The 18,396-nt window shown below is 40.3% G+C and overlaps 3 protein-coding genes across 3 annotated transcripts; all 3 read right to left on the bottom strand.

The window, feature by feature from the left end:
* Positions 1-1,185: 1,185 nt before the first annotated feature.
* LOC120458250 (odorant receptor 33c) lies at positions 1,186-2,399 on the bottom strand. The gene is made up of 2 exons (XM_039645839.1): positions 1,666-2,399; positions 1,186-1,609 (listed from the first exon to the last, which is right to left on the bottom strand). The coding sequence occupies exons 1-2, from the start codon at positions 2,397-2,399 to the stop codon at positions 1,186-1,188; spliced, it is 1,158 nt and encodes a 385-aa protein (XP_039501773.1).
* Positions 2,400-2,885: 486 nt separating this feature from the next.
* LOC120457864 (odorant receptor 33b) lies at positions 2,886-4,215 on the bottom strand. Its single transcript, XM_039645386.1, has 2 exons — positions 3,488-4,215; positions 2,886-3,297 (listed from the first exon to the last, which is right to left on the bottom strand). Exons 1-2 carry the CDS (start codon positions 4,213-4,215, stop codon positions 2,886-2,888), a joined length of 1,140 nt encoding a protein of 379 aa, XP_039501320.1.
* A 414-nt stretch (positions 4,216-4,629) lies between these two features.
* Positions 4,630-5,831, bottom strand: LOC120458016 (odorant receptor 33a). Its single transcript, XM_039645518.1, has 2 exons — positions 5,110-5,831; positions 4,630-5,044 (listed from the first exon to the last, which is right to left on the bottom strand). The coding sequence occupies exons 1-2, from the start codon at positions 5,829-5,831 to the stop codon at positions 4,630-4,632; spliced, it is 1,137 nt and encodes a 378-aa protein (XP_039501452.1).
* Between the last annotated feature and the right edge of the window lie 12,565 nt (positions 5,832-18,396).

The following is an 18,396-nucleotide window of genomic DNA, read 5'->3' as shown; positions in this document are numbered from 1 at the left end:
ATTTGCATTTCGAGTAAAAGGCCTGCTGTCTACTGAACTATTTTTAAATATATTTCTCATTTCCACTGCGGCATGTTCACATTGCAAGGGGTTTTCGGTTGCGAGATGCTATTACTTTTCATCTTCGCAGCATCCACGTCGATTCGGAATATTAAAATTGAAGTCAAGTTACACTAAAAATATATATTGTTATTGGCATCTAAAAATGTAAAACATTGCGTATATCAAACGGTTAAACTTAAAAGTATTTAATAATAATAAATATATATATAATAAATAATAATTTAAATATATATATAGAGTTATACTTATTAAAAATGTAATTTAAAAAGTTTGAACGGCATGTCTAGGTATTTTTCAAAACCCTTTTTGCGTTAACTCTTTGAATTCCCAGTAATGCCCAGTAATTTCCCATCAAGTAACAGCGAAACGTAATGCAGTGGAAAAAGTTCAGAATTCAATTATTACCGCTTGGTAAGAGTTTTAATTAAAAATCAGTCATATAATGTGCGTGTGAGCTCCGGGTGCTTAAAATTTGAGCATCGATTCGCTGAGGCTTTTAAGTTTGATTAAATTCTTCGCATAAAAAAGGCAAAGCAACCGAAAATGTGTTTGCATCACGTACACACTTTTGGGTGCTCCAAAATGGTCCTAAATTTAATATTCGATGTCTCCCCTCATAAGCTAATAAACAGGAATAAAATACAGTGCGATATACAGAACGAAAGATATTCACCAACCAAAAAGCTGTGAGTTTAAAGTGATACTAAAACAATTTCAAGGACAATTTGCGGACTATGAAAAATACAACTTACATGCACTTCATTTATATTTACCATTGATTGGCGCACAATTTTTTATTTTAATTACAGCAACACAAAGCAGCCTGATTCCATAGAGATTTATGCAAGGTTTACAGCAACAAAATACACAAAACAGAAATCAGAATAAAAGTTGTGTATACGTAAACAATTCATTTCACTTTAATGTGCCATTGTTGTTCGGTCGAAACATCAGAATCTCCTCTCCGTACGCCAAACTGTTTATTTGCGTATCGCGACGGGGCCAATTAATGAAATTTCATTTTCCCTCGTTGATTGCGCCACTTTTGGTCCATTTCAGGGGGCCAAAATCAATAGCAATACGGTGGCCGGGTCGTGAAATCCATTTAATTAAACACTCGCTCTATATACCTCTTGTCCGCACTACGACGGCAATGAGGGAATAGGCCATCTTCAGGGTGGCGAAAAAGGCGTTCAAATTCAGCTCGATGAGTCCTCCTGCCTTGATGACCCACACCCTGTTCCGCAGTGTTAGTTGTGTGAAGACGAGCATATCGAAGCGATGATCCCGCGATTGATCGTACCATTTGCTGGAGAAGATCGCATATGGTAGGCGTTCCACCTCCTCGGCCACTTCGCTGGCAAAATAGCAGCTGGGAAAGAGCTGCACGCAGACGACGCCGAAGAACACCAAGTAGTAGACCATCGAGATGGTGTCGCTCACAAAGAAGAGCATGTAGGACACAATGATGCAGAGAGTGGCTCCACAGCCACCCAGCTGCACCAGTTGCACCTCGCTGATGGTGCGACGCACCAGGTGGTGGAATCTGCCACGTTGGAGAGAATTTAAGTGGCATTCAGGGACATAGTTCTTAGAGCTTACCGCACCAATAGCTTATGCTGCTCAATGTACTCCAGCAAGCGCTGATGATTCATCGCCGTTTCGTCCTCCAAGTGTCCCAGTTGAGCCATGCGAATGGACCACAAGTGGACATGTCCGGCCAGAAGGCACAAGGTCAGTGGGGTGTAGGTATCGTTGCCCAGACCCTGAAAGCCTTCCACAACCATGCTAAATACCTGATAGCCCAAACCCACGGCGCCCAGATAGCTATTGCTCTCCAAGTCAAATGGGAAATAGGCTGGATAGATAAGTTCCCATCGTCCGCTAATAATCTGCACGAGAACGCCGAACAGGAAAACCGCATAGACCATGCCAAAACTGCCATAGAGACACCGTGTGAAGCGCCTGGCATGGCAATACACGTGATCCCGATAGTAGCGATGCTCCAGTTCGCTGTCAATAAATGCGTCCAATTGCCGGATCAGTGATTCGATTTCCACAATCTGCGGCAAGTGATACAAGTGGGCCACGTGCTTCAGACTGCAGGCCACGCAAGTCAGGGACATGGTGAGGTTCTTCATGAACTCAGCCGGAGATGGGAGTAGCAGAAGATGCAGCAGCAGGTGCAGTGGAAACCACAGGGTGACCAGGATATGCAGCCACACCACGTAAAGGCGTTGGACAGGACGCGGTGAATCCTTGAAGAAAGTCGGCACCAGCAATCGCATGCAGATCCAGAACGGACGATAGAAACTAAGACTATCGATTATGACCATTGTGCAGCTAATGCATATTTCCCAGCAAGGCTGAAGCTTTTATGCAGATGCCATGAGAGGATACACTGCGAGAAACGATAGGCTGAAGCTTTCATGCATATGCCATGAGAGGATACCCTGTGAGATTTTAAGCCACTTTGAACTAGACTTTCATATATTTATATAGTTTTATTAAGCTGTACAATGTTGTGTTAATCTGTTTTGCAAAATGCTACATCATTATTTTATTTAAAAATTGTATTATCATTTTGATATAAATAAATCAAATGTATACAAGGAGGTCACTTAAAATTGTTGTTTAAAGAGAGCCTTTTTTGTATAATTTTCCATTATTTATTACTTCTTTGAGTGTAAATTCAGGTGCATAATCCGCGCTAAATGGCATTTAAACGCCGCCAATGCAATTTTCATGAGGCGCGCGTTAATGGTCGCCATTAGTGGTAATTAAAATTAAGCGAATATGCAAATTTGTGGTGGTTCCACTTATTAACGCAGCGACATGGCCAAAGTGAAAAATGAGTAGGCCAATCGCACGGTGGCAAAGAAGGCGTTCATTCCGATGCCAATCATCCCACCGGCCTTGATTTGCACCTCCGCCAGTGTGAGTTGCATGAAAATCAGCAGAATGCGGCTGTATCCGCGATCCATTTTCATCCAGTTACTGGAATAAATCGCATAGGTCAGCTGGTTCATCTCCACGGATATCAGAGTGCCGTAATAGCAGCAGGGGAATAGCTGCAACACCATCGATAGGAAGTACACGCCGTAGTAGGTTACAGCGAAATTATTCTCCGCAAAGAACAGAATATTGATAAGCGTTATGGAAATATTGATGCCACTCGAAATAAACTGGCCGAGCTGTGAAATATTCATGGTGCTGCGCAGTAGTTCCACTATTCTGCAAATAAACAATAAACACAAGAAATAAATAATATGATATAACAAATATTTGATATCTTATGTAAATTAGTCAAAGTAAGAAAATAAAAAAAAAACGTTGATTTCTGTGACAACCGAAGTACAGAACTGTTTTTCTACCACATTACATGACTTGTTTGGATTACATAAAACCACATATTATATATTACTTGATTAGTTTCCGGTGGTCCTCGATGCATTCGATTAATTGTTTTCCGGTTGAGTACTTTGTTTCCTCCGGACCTTGGCCTATTCTACTCAAACGCATTGCCAAAAGTCTAACATGACCGACAACCACGCAAAATGTCATCGGTGGATAGGAATCACTGGCCAGACTCTGAAGTATGGCCAAACTTACACCGACAATTTGGTAGCTTACACTTAGCCAAAATATTAGTTCCGAGACCTGCACATCGTATGGGAACCAGGCTGGATATAATAGCTTATGTTCACCGCCGAAAAGTACTGATGCTATGGCCGAGATATTTGATAGTCCATATGCCACAATGAAACTTTTGCAAATGAAATTCGCCTCACGTCTCGTATTTTGATTAAAGAACTCGCACTCCCCTTGACTCACAGCTCGCTGATCCAGCTCCTTAAATAATATTTCGATTTCTTTTATCTCAGATAGCTTGATTCGAAAGCAAATAAATTTAAAGCTGGCGAAGAAGCAGGCTGCCGAGATCGGTAGACCCTTGCAGACTTGCCGCACAGATCTTTCCATAAACAGACCCAAAATCAGATGTATTGGATACCAGATGGTTACGAAAACTGTAATCACCACATCCAGCAAGCGATTCAGAAAGAAATTGCTTTCCAGGCCCAATAGATGCCAATATAACCAATAAGCTCGGTAGATGTGTTCACTTCGAATGACTGGCGATTTCAAGTCCATGTTCGAAACAATTGAATATATCCTGCGGCATTTTCTCTTTTATACCAGGCTCTCTAAATGGCTTAATTATGGTCCTACAACGTTACGCCCATCAATTTACTGCGAGTGTGATAGCCCTATAATTTGTGATTACCAATTCACACCTTTTCTTGGGTAACAGTCGCCTGAAAAGTTACAAATTTGTGGCGACAGCGTAAATACAAATATTTGCTTTGATTATTACCATTTTATTGATCAGAGAACTGTGCAAAAGGTTTACATTTTTATTTAGATAATTGGGTGTTGTAAAACAATAAATTATATAGTTGTTGATTAGGGACTTAAGTAGTGCGCTTTTATTATTTAGTAGACAGTAGGTTTTTCATTAACTTAACACGGCTTTTAAAAAATTCATTAGGCCATACTTCTGTTACCCTATAGTCGAAATGACAAGGCCAAGGTGTAAAATGAGTATGCCATCCGAACTGTTGCGAAAAATGCACCCATATCGATGCTAAAAATACCACCTGCTTTGATATTAACTGGAACCAGCGTCAGTTGCATCAGTATTATCAAGGATCGATTGTGTCTTCTATCCATTTTGAGCCAGTTGCTGGAGAAGATGGCGTATGGTAGCTTATCAAACTCCATTGTCATCAGAGTTCCATAGTAACAACTTGGAAATAAGTCTATAAACATCACAGCAAAGAACACGGCGTAATATATCATTGCAAAGTTGTTTTCCGCAAAGAACAGGATGTTGATGAGTGTTATGGAAATATTTATGCCGCTGGAAAGGAACTGGCCAAGTTGGGTGAGTCGTAAAATGCTGCGAAGTAAGCGTACAATCCTGGAAAAAACACATTTCATTAATCAATAAAACTGCCACTATCAATCTTTACTCTTTAATCTTACTGCATCAGTTTCCTGTGATCCTGAATACCCTCGATGAGTTCTTTGGTATGTTCCGAATCTGATTTCTTAACATCGTGACCAATTCGTCTTAGTCGCATTATCAAAAGTCTTACATGTCCAGTGACCACACAAAATGTAATCGGTGGATATGAATTGTTGGCCAGATTTTCCAGAACCAAAAGACTAGAGCCAATCGCCTGATAGGCGAAGCTTAGCCAATAGATTAAAGCAGTTGCTTGAAAGTCGTAGGGAAACCAACCCAAATACATTAAGTTTCGACTACTGCTAAATAAGCCAGAGATAGTTGCGGTGATTATAGCCGATATAGCAGCCACCAAGTAGCCTTTTGAAATCATTCGGGCCACTCGACTTGGATTTTGGTTAAAGTAGTTGCGTTCCTCTTCACTTACAGCTCGATTATCAAGGTCTTGGAGCAATCTTTCAAGCGCCTTAATTTCATGCAGCTTCCAACGAAAACAGAAAAATTTATAACTGCAGAAAAGGCATTCTGATATGAAATGCAGACTTTTGATGACTTGGATCGTGGGCTTTTTATACATGCCAAGTATAAGATGCACGGGATATAAAATCGTAATGAAAAACGTAATTATAAAATCCACCAGCCGTCGGAAAGGATAATCGCCCTCGACTCCCAGGAGTCGCCAATAGAGCCAATAGGTTTTGTAAAGACTTTCACTTCGGACTTCCTTTCTTGAATCCATATTTTAAACAATTGGTATAAGTTTTGTAACGCCTTTCCTTTTATACTGCTCCCTTTCAATAATTTAAGGTGTAATAGTTGTCCTCGCAATTATATTTAATTGATTCCAGCAATTATCACCTATTTGTGTAAAGTAAGCAGGTGTGAGCTGTAACGTCATAACATTAAGAATTACAAATTCTTCACATTGATATATACGAGTTACGGAAGTAATTTAACAGTGGTTAATTATTAAACATTACTTGGTTATATATTAAAAATTCTCTGTACGACAAGATTGATAGCTTTTCGCAAAAAGAAGTCCACAGTTAGGTGGATATAGTCTAATGGTAATATCGATTACTAATTCTTTGTATAAAAGGTGTTCTATACAATGTGATCTATGCACAAATGATTTGCCGAAACTAAGCATGCAAAATGGGCCATAAATATTGCAGTTAAAAAGTCGAGTAAAAGTTGTCTCTCGATCTATGTTGCAACTGTACGGACTAAGTTGCCATACTTCGACATTAAAACTCTTATCGGCAGCTGCTGGGAGTAATAAAAAAGTATAGATTCTTTCGTTGGTGCTAAAAAAGTAGAAACTTTTACCTTTCAAATGTTTTATAACCGCCATCGATAAGTTCTGTATGCAAATAGTTCGCTTACATTGTCTTTTGTTACGCTAAAACACCGTAAAAAGGGAGTTGAATGCATTTTTGTTTTTTTGTTTTCCGTTTCCCAATACATTTTAAGGTTTCTTGTAGCTTTTTGGTAATGCTCTTTCAGTGAATAAAATATGTCAAGGCTAAGAACAACAAATGCTCCTTTTTGTTCAAGCATACGCTGCGTATACGTAATGCCAGTTTGAAAGGCATTGGCAAACATCTGTGAGTTGGGAATAGTAAGGGGGTTGGATTCCTTTATTTATAAGTTCTGAAAAAAATGGTAATAAAAATTTAAATGTTTTGTTTTTAATGTATGGTTTCTTTTTAGTTAAATTGTAGCATACATCAAAAAATAAGCAATATGCTCGCTTTGACTGCGAGATATAATTAAGAGGCAGCTGCAACTTTCTTATTTTGGCAAACTTTTTGTGTTTTTTGTTTGCGGTCTCCACTCCACTCCATGAAAAGGAAAAGTTGCCAAAGTTATTTGATTTGGTATTTTTTTGAAAAGTTTCTCTTTTCTATATGATTTTTCGGCTCCAACTGCCGAGTGTGTGTTTATGTGGCACTAAGTTAATGAAAATCACAACTGTGTGCAAAATGTAATTTAATCTTATTTTTCCCCACAGTTGGGCCCGAGGGCAACTGGCGCGTGGCCTGCGATAAACTTCCCGGAAAGTGTGAGTTGGTGAAAGTATTCTGGTCTTATCAGGCGAAACTGACAGTTTTCAAATTTATCAAGTGCTCCAAGGTTTGGGGAAAGGACGAAGACCCATCTGGTTGTTCAGTGTGTTCGATTTGTGATGGGCAAGGTCACATGGTCTTGAACTTGTCGTGTTGTTTGTTCATTAATTTATTGGATTTTCCATTGCCTCATGTTGGCTGTTTAGCATCAAAGGATTCGCTTTATTAGCCTTTGAGAACTAATTCTGCAACTGGAATATAAACAGCAGCGAAATTCGGGTAAATAATTAAATGTTCATCTAGAACTTGACGCAGAAAATCAATTTAAAAGTTTAAAGCCCATAAAAAACACATCGCTTTTATTGCTGGATAAGCAGGCGGTAATGTGGTTCAGCTGCATTTCCGCAAAAAATCTGTGCCATTAAATGTGAATCCGTTTCCCCGAACTGTGCAAAATATCAAAGCAATAAAATGCAGAAAATAACCCGAATTTTTCGATCTCTTTGCTTGAAACCACCAAAAAAAGAAGAAACGAAAGGAGAGGCGGCTTTGTCAGCAAACTGAAGTATAGCAAAAATGTTCACTTAGCAGAAAATAGTAATATAGTTCCTCGTTCTTCTATCCAGAAAGTCAATATTTGCGAATGGTTATTAAGCAGATAAACCATCTTGAAATCTGCTCATTCGGGTGCTAGTCAATATCTAATTTTGGATATTGAGTTTGCAGTTCTTCCCCTTAAATATGTATACCTTCTGTTTGCTAATTAGCTTCTGAAAGATAGCCGTGCATTATATAAATTAAAATGAATCTCCCACGGCCTGATTTAATATCTCCCATGACATTGACCACATTCAGACTTTGTTTACGCTGGACTCGAAGCCATTGTGTCAAGTATTTATTGCTTTATCGTTCAACTAATTTCAAATGATTTTTCACAGCAGAAACTTTTTCACCAGAACTGCGCCAAAAACGGTGTGCGTTTCTCTTGCTATATGGTTTTATATGTATTCTGTATTCTGTGTTTTTTTTTTTTTTGCGCCACTAAGAGGTCAAGGGGGCAAAGTGGTTTGGGTTTGGTTTTTAGAGGGCCCCAAAATCGGGTGTCGGTGGAACAGCTGCGTTCGCCGTTTGTTTACTTGGTCTACTCTCGGGTCTGTGAATGGACTCGGACTCCGGTCTGCTCTGTGTGCCTTTGTCAGGGGCGCGACCCCAAGGGGGCGTTCAATTATTTGTGCAGCCAACAATCAAGTCACGCAGGAGTGTGTACATTTTGGCCCACACAAGCAGACAGGGGACACTTTCGAGGGTAGACAGTCATAAAGTGAATTCTTTTAAAAATATTTCGTAGCTAACAATTAAAAACAGCAGATTGAATGTTTTACTTTTAACTTGGAATAGTTGCGTATACTTAATAAAAGTTTGGATAAAATATTTTTTAATTTTTTATTGTAGCTTTAAAATCCTTGTAATCCTAGTATCATTGCTATTTTCTAAATTTGTAATTTCACATCTATATTTTAAGACATCATAGATGTTCATCGTATATAACCCTTATTTAACCCCTTTGGTTGCGCCCATGTCTTCCAAATGCTTAGTGCCCCAGTACCACAGTGCCTGTGTATCTGTACTTGCGGCCACTGCTAATCGTCTAATTTTATCATGTGGTTTGCCCCATTTAAGTGCCGCCAAGTGTTGAACGATTTGTGTAGTTTTCCCTAACCAGAGCTTCGTTCGCTGTGGCAGTGGTTTTCTTCGCTTTTTCTCATGGCTATTCGTGGAATTTTCGGTACGCTTCTGCTGGGCTGGCATTCTTTGCTTATCATTAGACTAAGTGCTTGCACATTTGACCTTGCCACGCCCACTCATTAGCAGGTTAATGTATGAAAACGCCCCGTTGCACTCGAAAGCCCGTTCTCCTGCGCCAAAGAGTTGCATATTAATTGGATGGGGGAGAAAAGAAAAAAGGGCAGACAGACATGACACAGCGGTCACGCGCATTCCATATTTGTTATGTTCTCATATTGCCATATTGCGCATACGCCAGGATGGCCCATGCAGACAACACACGAGGGCAATCAATCATGCGCCCAAATTACGCAGCCCAGCTTCCAATCTGGCCCAGTTCAGGCTGGCTTAATCTGCTAACCGTGTTTCCGGTTACCATTTACCATTTTGCATGGAGTGTGCGTTTCGCTTGCCAAACAAAAGTTTTGCATAGTCAGCTTAGGTTTGGCAATGGCACAACAATATTTGAGTCCAAGGATGGCAGCGCTAAGTTAGCCGACCCATGGAGCTACTTTGTGAACTTTGCCGAACGCGCCGATTTTAAGACTTTAAATTAAACTTAAATTGTTAAAATGCGGAAAAGTTACGTATATACAAGTTTCTTAAGCGCAAGTGTAGACATGAATTAAGTAAAATTTTCATTATTCTTTTAAAGCTTAAAATGTAAATCATTTAAAAATACAATACACCAACTAATGCCATTTATATTTTATATTTATATATATTTTACATATATTACATATATTTACATATATTTATATACATATATATATATTTTATATATATTTTACCTTAGTTTAGACCTAAAAAAATATGTTCCCCTGAAATTGGGCTTAATTCACCATAATCTTGAACACTGCCTCATTCGTTTGCAGATTGAATTGTACGTTATTGATTCCACCTGGATTATTTGATTATAGCATCTTCAACACGTCCCGTTCAGCTGTTGCCTGGGTAAGTGCAATTCGAGTTCGTCCTGTCAAATTATGAGCTGCCTGGGTGCCATCTATGTATTTCTAACTCACGCCGACTGGTTTAAGCGGCTTTTGGGAGCAGCTCCATTTCCTTTTGGCCAGCAGCGCAGTTATTACACGCCCACAAATGCTGACATTTCAATTGTTCGACGGGGCTTAGCCCTGCTGTCAGTGCCAAATATTGTTTGGGTCGAGTATTGCGTTTTGGCCATTAGTTGGCAGTCTTGTGAGTCTTGTGAGGAAGGAACTGGGAAGGAACTAGGAAGGAGGAATGTGGACCTCAAACTATAACCTTAATTCCTGCGTCTTTGCCTTCGATATCCGTGACGACGCTGGTCGTCATCGCATCCGTAGCTCAGCCCATAAAATATGAACCAATTGACGTGAAATTGATTGTTCTCCTCCAAGCTGTGCTCCACTCTGTGCTCCACTCTGTATTCCCTCTCTCTCTCTCTCTCTCTTTCATCCTGTTGCCGTCTCCTTCTGTGGCGCCCTCGGTGTCTTGGGGTTTTCTGTTTGCGCTTTATTAACTACAAATGCCATAAAATGCAGGCGAAGCCAGCTTCTGCACTACCATTTCTCGTTCACACCTTCAATTCCCAGCGTGTGCACTGAAATAAAAATATCAGTTTTTTGCTGCGTGCTTGGAAAAGTCTAATATACAAAAGCACTTGAAATTATTAAGGGAAAAAGTAAGAAAAACCAATATTTTTTAGAAAGAATCTTTATTAACTTTAAATTGATCTTAAAATGTTGTTTATTTATTTATTAAATAATAATGGTAAAATAATAAATAAAAATAAAATAAAATTCTTTTTTTATAATTTAAATCAGTTTAAAACAAGATATATGCTAAATTATATACAATATATATAAGTTTTATTGTGCTTATTTCCTAATATTCTGTTCTAAGAGATTAAGTATATTTTCTTTGCGTGTAGCTTTATCCTTCTTCTTCCCCCTGCCCCCCCGCACATCCTTCCCCACCGCTTATCGCTCATTTTACACGCTGCCAGCTTTGCGAGGCGTTGCCGCAAAATTCCTTACAGTTGGCATATTTTACGTGCCGGGCCAAGGGCTTGGAATACGCAGGAGAATGGAGAATGGAGAATGGGGAATGGGGAATGGGCCACGGCAGGGATTAGAAGTTGGCCGGATCCGGGATGCATGTCCGGCCTTCATGGCTCCTCCAGTCGGATCGAAGTATTCGAATGGGATTTCCTTGCGTGCTCTTAATTAATGGAATGACTTGCGGTCAGACAAAAGGTCCGGAGCATCATCAATACATGACATTGGGCACTGGAAGGACAATCATCCATCATGCAGTAGTTTGAGTGGATTGGCAATGAATGCAGGTGTAAATTATGGAGAAAGCTCGGAATGCGGACAATTAGTGAGGCTTTTTGTAGCCTCGTTCAAGCCAATTCATTATCCAGGGAATTATTAAAAGGCAGTTTAAAGTGGCTGAGAGGTGATTCATTTAAGTTGTGTGATAACAGTCAACTAAAGAACTTGATATGAAACTATCAGTATACTAATTCGGATCTTAGTAGCTACTGTGAGTAGGTTAGTAATATCCGAACTAGTTTATTAATGTTAAAAATGTTATAGCCGTTGGTAAATCTGAATAAATACTCCACTTGCTCACCATTAGCCACTGATGGTACTGGGCCACACACAATATAATCCTTGAACGTGGGCCATATGTCAGGCATTCCTCACCTGTCCGTGGCGCAACAAAAATGGCCATTTATTTGATGTCGCTACTTACCTTTACACACACGCTTCATTTCCATTTGTTAGCAATTTCTCAGCCCCAATCCTCGCGTGGAAATACGCTTTCCAACCAGAGAGTTGTTGGCCACCAAGAAGGCCTCCCTTTCGGTTTTGCTCCATTTGTATGCGAGTTGCAGCATCTCTGCCTAAGATGGGTGGTGGTGGGTGGGTGGAAAATGGGGAAAATCCACTTCGGCTACTGCAATCGGCTCGCTTCGAACCCAAAACACAACAATGAAAATGCCGCATCGAACATGTTTGGAGCACATGGCACGAACCGCAACCGAGAACGCAACTTTCAAGAAATGTTTTCAAAATTCAGTTGTTTGGAAGCCATTGCAGCTAACGGTACACCCGTCGGATTTTCCATGCGCTTCGATATTCATATTCATTACTTGTACACTAGGCTGTACAAGAAACGTGTGAAAAACAATAGAACAAGTGTGTGTGTGTGTGTGCGAGTGTGCGAGTGTGAGTTTGCTTGTGACAAAAGTGAGGGAAAATCCTCGATAAATCTAGCGCAAGCACAAATTACAAAGGAGAGAAAAGTGCAAGAAAAACAAATGGGAAATGTAACGAAACGAAAAACTTGGACAGTGAATGTAAAACTTATTCAAATCTAATCAGAATCTAAGTCAGAATAACAACAACAGCAGTAACGACTTGAAAAATAATATGAAATGAATTGGCCACCTTTTGTTTTGCTGCTCGACTGCAATTTGTACGGCTTCGAAAATAACCATAAGTTGTCCTTGGCCAACGGGCGGCTATTTTTAAGCCACTTGCTGTTGTTGCTGCCAGCGAAAGACAAAAAAGTGAAAGCCAAGTGCAGCGAGATTCGCATCGGATAGAAATATATGTTTATACACATTTGTATTTAATTTAATTGAACAAGCGATACGCGACGGCAAAGCTGCCAGAATCTCGGCATGCCGATTGACAGGGGAGAAGGATACAAGTGTCCTGGACTCTGATGGATGGCCCCGTGTGACTTGTGTTTACTCTTGAATTCGTTTCTTATTGCTGGTATTTTTTTCCATTTTTTTCTATTTTTCAATTGTTTTTTTCTTCAATGTCACACGCTAATTTGATGCGTTGGCAGGCTGTCAACGAGGCTGGCATCGTGTTGACGGATTTGTTTTTGATCAGACAGGCGGCACACGGCGTATACGCAATTTACAGTGAAATGCTCTACGGTTAATAATGGATGTGAGAATTGGATTTGCGACCAAATGTGCCGCGGGTATAATTGTCAAGTAATTTATTTATAACTGCTTACCCAACCCGAAGCCGTGGCATTCGTTCAATTAATCAATAATGTAGAAAGGGTGTGCATATGGTAGAGCATTTTAGACAACTCACTTGTCGATAAACAATTCATATATAAGCCATCAACGATGCCACGCCATTTCAGTGGAAATTCATTCGAAAAATACACAATCAATGCTGAAGCGCCTTACAAGGCAGGAAATTTAATATCCAGGTAAAAGTGAGGGCAAAGGACGCAAAGGAACCGCACGACCTGAATGCACATGTGGTTAATTGCTTGTCCTCCTCAAACGCACACACATTGTACCTAGCAGCAGCAGCAGCAGCAGCAGCCATTACGTATACGCCATGGGCTCCCCACCAGCGAGCAGCGACCTCCGACCTCAAAACTGGCTCCATTCGCCTACATGCGGCGCATGGGGCACGTGCTTAATATTTTCAAGTCGAACCTTTGCCGGGGCACGTACCTTGCCGTAATTAATTTATGCAATAATTTTTCATTGCCGACATAACTTGACAATTTTCCCCGGGCTATGCCCGATGCTCGATGCCCGAAAAACGCAATGGGAAAATGTTTTAATTTTAGAATTTGTTTCGCCCCTCTGGCTGAAGCCATAAACTAAAGTTGCCACCCAAACCCGAAGGTCTGGCTCTTATTGCCACTAAATTTTGCGTTGGACAATTGAAAGAGTTTCTGGTGGCAGGAATGTCCGAAAGTTATGATAAATGACCAAAGACAAGCCACATAAAAGCCTCGGCCAGTTCAACTTTTGAGACGTCACGAGAGGGAAATGGCCATGAATGCCGGTCATTAGGTTAACTGACCGGGCAGGAAGTTGGCCAACGCTTATACACTATTTCCTCTTCCAACTTGAACTCCCTCCCCCTAAAAAAAAAACCCTCTCCATTTCCGTCATTGTGTTCGGCACTTTCTTTTTTGGACACTTCACTTTCGATGATTGGCGACGCCACTCGAAGGAAACCCAGCACAAGTGGCTACAGTAACGCTTGGAGGGGCGGCAAGCGAAAAGGGGGAGTGGCTGCGCTGCGACAGCTGCGCTTTTCGTGCCAGCAAGGGAAAATCCAAGTGGCGGGGCAATCCGGGAACTCGCACTTGACAATCGCCATCAAGGACGACGAAATGCCACGTTCCTTTTGTACTTTTCTTTTGCTCAGACACGCCACGCGATTGAAAAAAAAGGAGGGGAATGGGGCAGCTAATCGAAAAGGGTATTGACTAATCCAATGGAATGTTTCCAAAATCTATGATCTTGACTTCGAAAAAGTACTTTAGTGTGTTGTTTTGTATGATTTTGCATGTGTAACAAGTTAGTGGAGGATAATTTGAATGGTGCATTTAATTTGGTTATCAAAACACATTTTCTGATATCAGCTAATGATTAAAATTGTTTTGTTTTTAATGCTAGAATCAATATTGACATAGCCAAATGCAATATACTATTGCTGTTTAACGTAGTAAAGTCAAAATGATAAAGTTTTTATATTTTACATATGAATACTATGACTTACCTCAGTCCCATTTTTATTTACAAAAATGTTATTGAATAAAATGGTACAGGAGAGCATATTTTGAAGAACTTTTGTTTTGTTTGGTTCAGTTGAGTACCCACGTCATTGATCGCCGCCTGCTTTGAATTTTTATTGGACCAGCTCGCTGGTTTCCCCATTTCTCCCCCAAAACCCAGAGGGCGCTTCCCACCTGCGGGAGTTGGGGTTATTGGTTTTGGGAAACTTGCGGCACTAAATGTCAAGTGCACGTGCTGTACAAAAGCAGCTTTTCCTGACCGCTGTCGAACACTTTCCCTGCCGCTTTTCCACCCCTTTCTTTCCACATCCAAAACAAAAACCGGCAACGTGACGTATGAGTGATACAGGCATATATTAACTGTATCCCAGTGTGTGTGGTGTGCGGTGTGGTGTGCGAGTGTGTGTGTGCTTGTGTATTTTTTGGGGTATTTATTAAATATTGCGCAGTCCCGGCATGTGTGACAGTAAAAGTTTACAACTGTCGAAAAATGATTCGCGATTCGGCAGCTGCTCGCGTTCATAACTAACAATATACTCGTACTAACTGCAATCAATCAAAATCAAAGTCGGATTTTACAGTCGCAACCAACTGGGGAGCCATATAAATCACAGCCATTCACATTTTCAAATGCCCTAAGTTTGGCGGACAGAACGCAAAACCAAAACTGTGTGCAAGCAGTGGAGCCAACAAATAATTACAATTTAAGCGGAATCCGAGAAGGCAAAAAGCACACAGAGCGGAACCCGGCGAGAAGCTGAGTAAGTAAAGCGGAATGAAAGCACCGATGACCTTACCCTACGCGTCGTTTCTCAATCTGAAAACCCCAGTTCCCAGTTCCCAGTTCCCTGCGAAAACCCCAGATCACATAGGAAATTTGAAACAGAACAAAAAAGCAAGCCAAGCCAAACCAATGCAAAGTCATGCATAATGCAAATGCAAATGCGAGTCAAGGATAGTTTTTGGCACACAAAATGGTGGCGTCGGCCCGACTTTCTCCTTGCCTCGTCCTGCACTTGGCACTGTTTTAATGCACTTGCAATGGATCTAATAAAAACTGGAAAGGAGTCATATGCCTCAGATTGTCAGTTAGATTCGAAGTTTATACGTTGTCTGTATAGGTCTGCAAAACAAATTGATTAAAATGCATAATAAATAATATCACTTCGGGTCATATTTGAAAATAATAACATTATTCAAACAGTAAAATGTAATGTGTTTTGCATTACGTACTATATCAACAATTTGGAACTTCTTATTAGAAAATACTACTTCCAAAATTCAGGGCAATAATTAACAGACAATATTTTGTTTAGCCAAAACAATAAATCCACATAATGCAGTCGAAGAAACAACACAACAGACTTGGAAAATCAATTAAGTTGGTGATTTTCTTGGTACACCCAAACAACCTAAATTTTAAACGCAATAAACTTGGTGAAAAGCGATACACTCAAAAGATTCCACAAATAAAGTATTGGGAAATGCAGTGGTTCATTCTTTGTATACAAAAATTCAATTGAAAAACAAGTCCATCAAACCAAAAGATCATTAACCATTCCCGAATGAGCGTGTTGCAATAATTTATTTCAGCTAATTGCCTTTTTAGTTGTACACTTATAAAAGTATATAAAACGAGTGTTCGCTTTTTAACGTTTTTCAAAGTGTTTTTCACTCTCAATTTACTTTTGATTTGTTTCTGACGCGGTATGCAAAACAGCAAAAAGTGTACAGGAAACAGGGAAAACCATTTCTTACTGCAAATACCCTGTACCTTTAGGGGTTATTTGTTAGCTTCTAGCTTAGATGGATACCGACATCTGTGTTATCATTCAAACATGCATCACCCATACTGACGGACAGACTGACTCGGCTATTGATCCCGATCAAAAATATATATCTTTTATTTATACTTTTTTAATACTTTTTATCTAATCTAATATACCTCTTCACCCGACGAGTAACGCGTATAAATATAACCATATTTTCCTTGTTCTCTACAGTTGTATTGCAGTATCTGTCTAAGAATGTATCAAAGAATATATTATATTAATGAGCATTTAAAGAGTATTCATAAGTTGAACCTTGCTGTTTACTTGCCGTTCTGCTGCGTTTCAATGGCGGTTTTTGTTTATTTTTGCGCAAAGTCCCAATTAAGAATTTTGCGCATCTCTGTAAGACTCACCACCCTGCATTTTGTTTCGCCCGGCTCGCTACTTAATTATCAACAAAAACGTATTAGCAAAGGCTGAATCATTTTTCAAATCTGGACAAATAACTAATGAATGGATTTCGCTGGCCTGCTGGCCCTTTGCATCTGTTAATCACCTGCTGCCAGAAACTTCGACTGAGTCTGAGTCTGAGTCTGAGGTGTGCAGAGTGCTAGTGATGGGTATATTTTCGTTTCGTAGGCCCTTTGAACTTTGGAGCTCTCGGCGGAAAGTGCAGAAAAGTTTCTACGCCCTGCCCTTGTAGCGAGAATTTTCCTTTTTCCTCGGCTATTTTCATTATGCATGTGAGTGGCGGAGGAGGCCTCCATCTGATTTATTATATGACTTGGCCCAGGCGGAGGAACTTTTGGTTTTTCATTGTGATTATTTTATGATAGTTTAAGCGCAGACTTTGCAGAACCCGAAAACTTTTCCGCACACAATGGCCCGCATCTTCGAAATGAAATCGGAATGTCGAACGATGAACGATGAATGTGGAATGTTGAATGTTGAGTTCTGAATGCGAATGGCAGTGAGTGCCAAGCAAATGCATTGAAATTTGTAAAGCTGTCAGTATGGGAATGAGTGTGTGGTGTACGAGTATATGTAATACATATTCACGCTCAATACCAGCTGAATGGAGAGTTCTTAAAAGCGATTTTTATTCTTTTTTTTTTTTTCACCCCAATTTCCATTGATAAATCGTTTCCGATTTCGCAGCAAGGGTTGTATAAATATTTCCACATCCCTACAGTGCTGAAACTTTCGATTTTTAAGAATATTATTTATCTGGAGCAGCAACAAATTGAATACTATTTCATAGACTGAATGCATTGCATTGAGTGGCACTCGCAGCAAGAGCATATTACGTATACGCAGCGATGTCACCAATTTACCAAAAATTCCCGCTGATGCCGCTGTTCTGTTATGTTCTAAGGTTGGTAATGAGAACACGTGGTGCCTGGCATTCGCAATTACACATTTAAGCTGTGTGTCATGCATATTGAGAGGCTCATTAAAACCTAGTGCGGACAGGAAGTGAATCGCAGAGATGGAAAACGGATGCTTCTGCTGGCTTTATGAATCTATTTATATTTTGAACTAATGACTTTCGCTTCAGAGTTGAAAATATATGACTTTCCTCCTTCATTTCTCGGCGTGCAGGTGATTAAATTGCCGCCTTTGGGGCTGGCATCGTTATTTCAGGACATCCAAGGACGAGTCAAGCTCTTCAGGACGAGATTCACAACAATGGCGCGTTGCATACATTTCAGGGCATATTTCATGAGCTGTTAATTTCGCGCGCCGGAAAAGTCATGTGTGAATGCGGGAAAAGCGCCTTTTAATTGAAAATTCACAAGGGGCGTGGCAGGGCAAGGGGGTGCGGGTGGGGGGCAAAGGGAAAGGAATGCAAGAACGAGGGGAATGTGGCGCTTAAATATTTTGTTTTCATTCTTCCGTTTCGGTAAAGCGGCCAACAATGGAGGCGCCGCTTAAGTGGGCGTAGATTGTCCATGTAAATGCCAGTGGCAATGTAATAGAGAGAGATGGAGCAAAAAAATAGAAAGAGCCAGCGCTGGCTGGCTAGAAAAGGAGGTTAACAAGTTGAAGCTGTTTGCTGACGTCCCATTCCGCTTGCTCTGGAAATAATGTGCGAAAAATACTCTTCGCAGCA

This window comes from Drosophila santomea, chromosome 2L (assembly GCF_016746245.2).
Source record: "Drosophila santomea strain STO CAGO 1482 chromosome 2L, Prin_Dsan_1.1, whole genome shotgun sequence".
NCBI classification, from domain to species: domain Eukaryota; kingdom Metazoa; phylum Arthropoda; class Insecta; order Diptera; family Drosophilidae; genus Drosophila; species Drosophila santomea.
Note: the sequence above shows the minus strand (reverse complement) of the source record. Positions and strands in the feature narration are given on the sequence as shown.

What these genes read in the sequence shown, in the direction of transcription:
- LOC120458250 (XM_039645839.1), bottom strand. Translation starts at nt 2,399, where the DNA reads ATGGTCATAATCGATAGTCTTAGTTTCTATCGTCCGTTCTGGATCTGC. An exon ending in CAGCATAAGCTATTGGTGCG is followed by an intron (nt 1,610 to 1,665) that starts GTAAGCTCTAAG and finishes CCAACGTGGCAG; the next exon opens with ATTCCACCACCTGGTGCGTC.
- LOC120457864 (XM_039645386.1), bottom strand. Translation starts at nt 4,215, where the DNA reads ATGGACTTGAAATCGCCAGTCATTCGAAGTGAACACATCTACCGAGCT. An exon ending in GACCACCGGAAACTAATCAA is followed by an intron (nt 3,298 to 3,487) that starts GTAATATATAAT and finishes GTTTATTTGCAG; the next exon opens with AATAGTGGAACTACTGCGCA.
- LOC120458016 (XM_039645518.1), bottom strand. Translation starts at nt 5,831, where the DNA reads ATGGATTCAAGAAAGGAAGTCCGAAGTGAAAGTCTTTACAAAACCTAT. An exon ending in GATCACAGGAAACTGATGCA is followed by an intron (nt 5,045 to 5,109) that starts GTAAGATTAAAG and finishes TGTTTTTTCCAG; the next exon opens with GATTGTACGCTTACTTCGCA.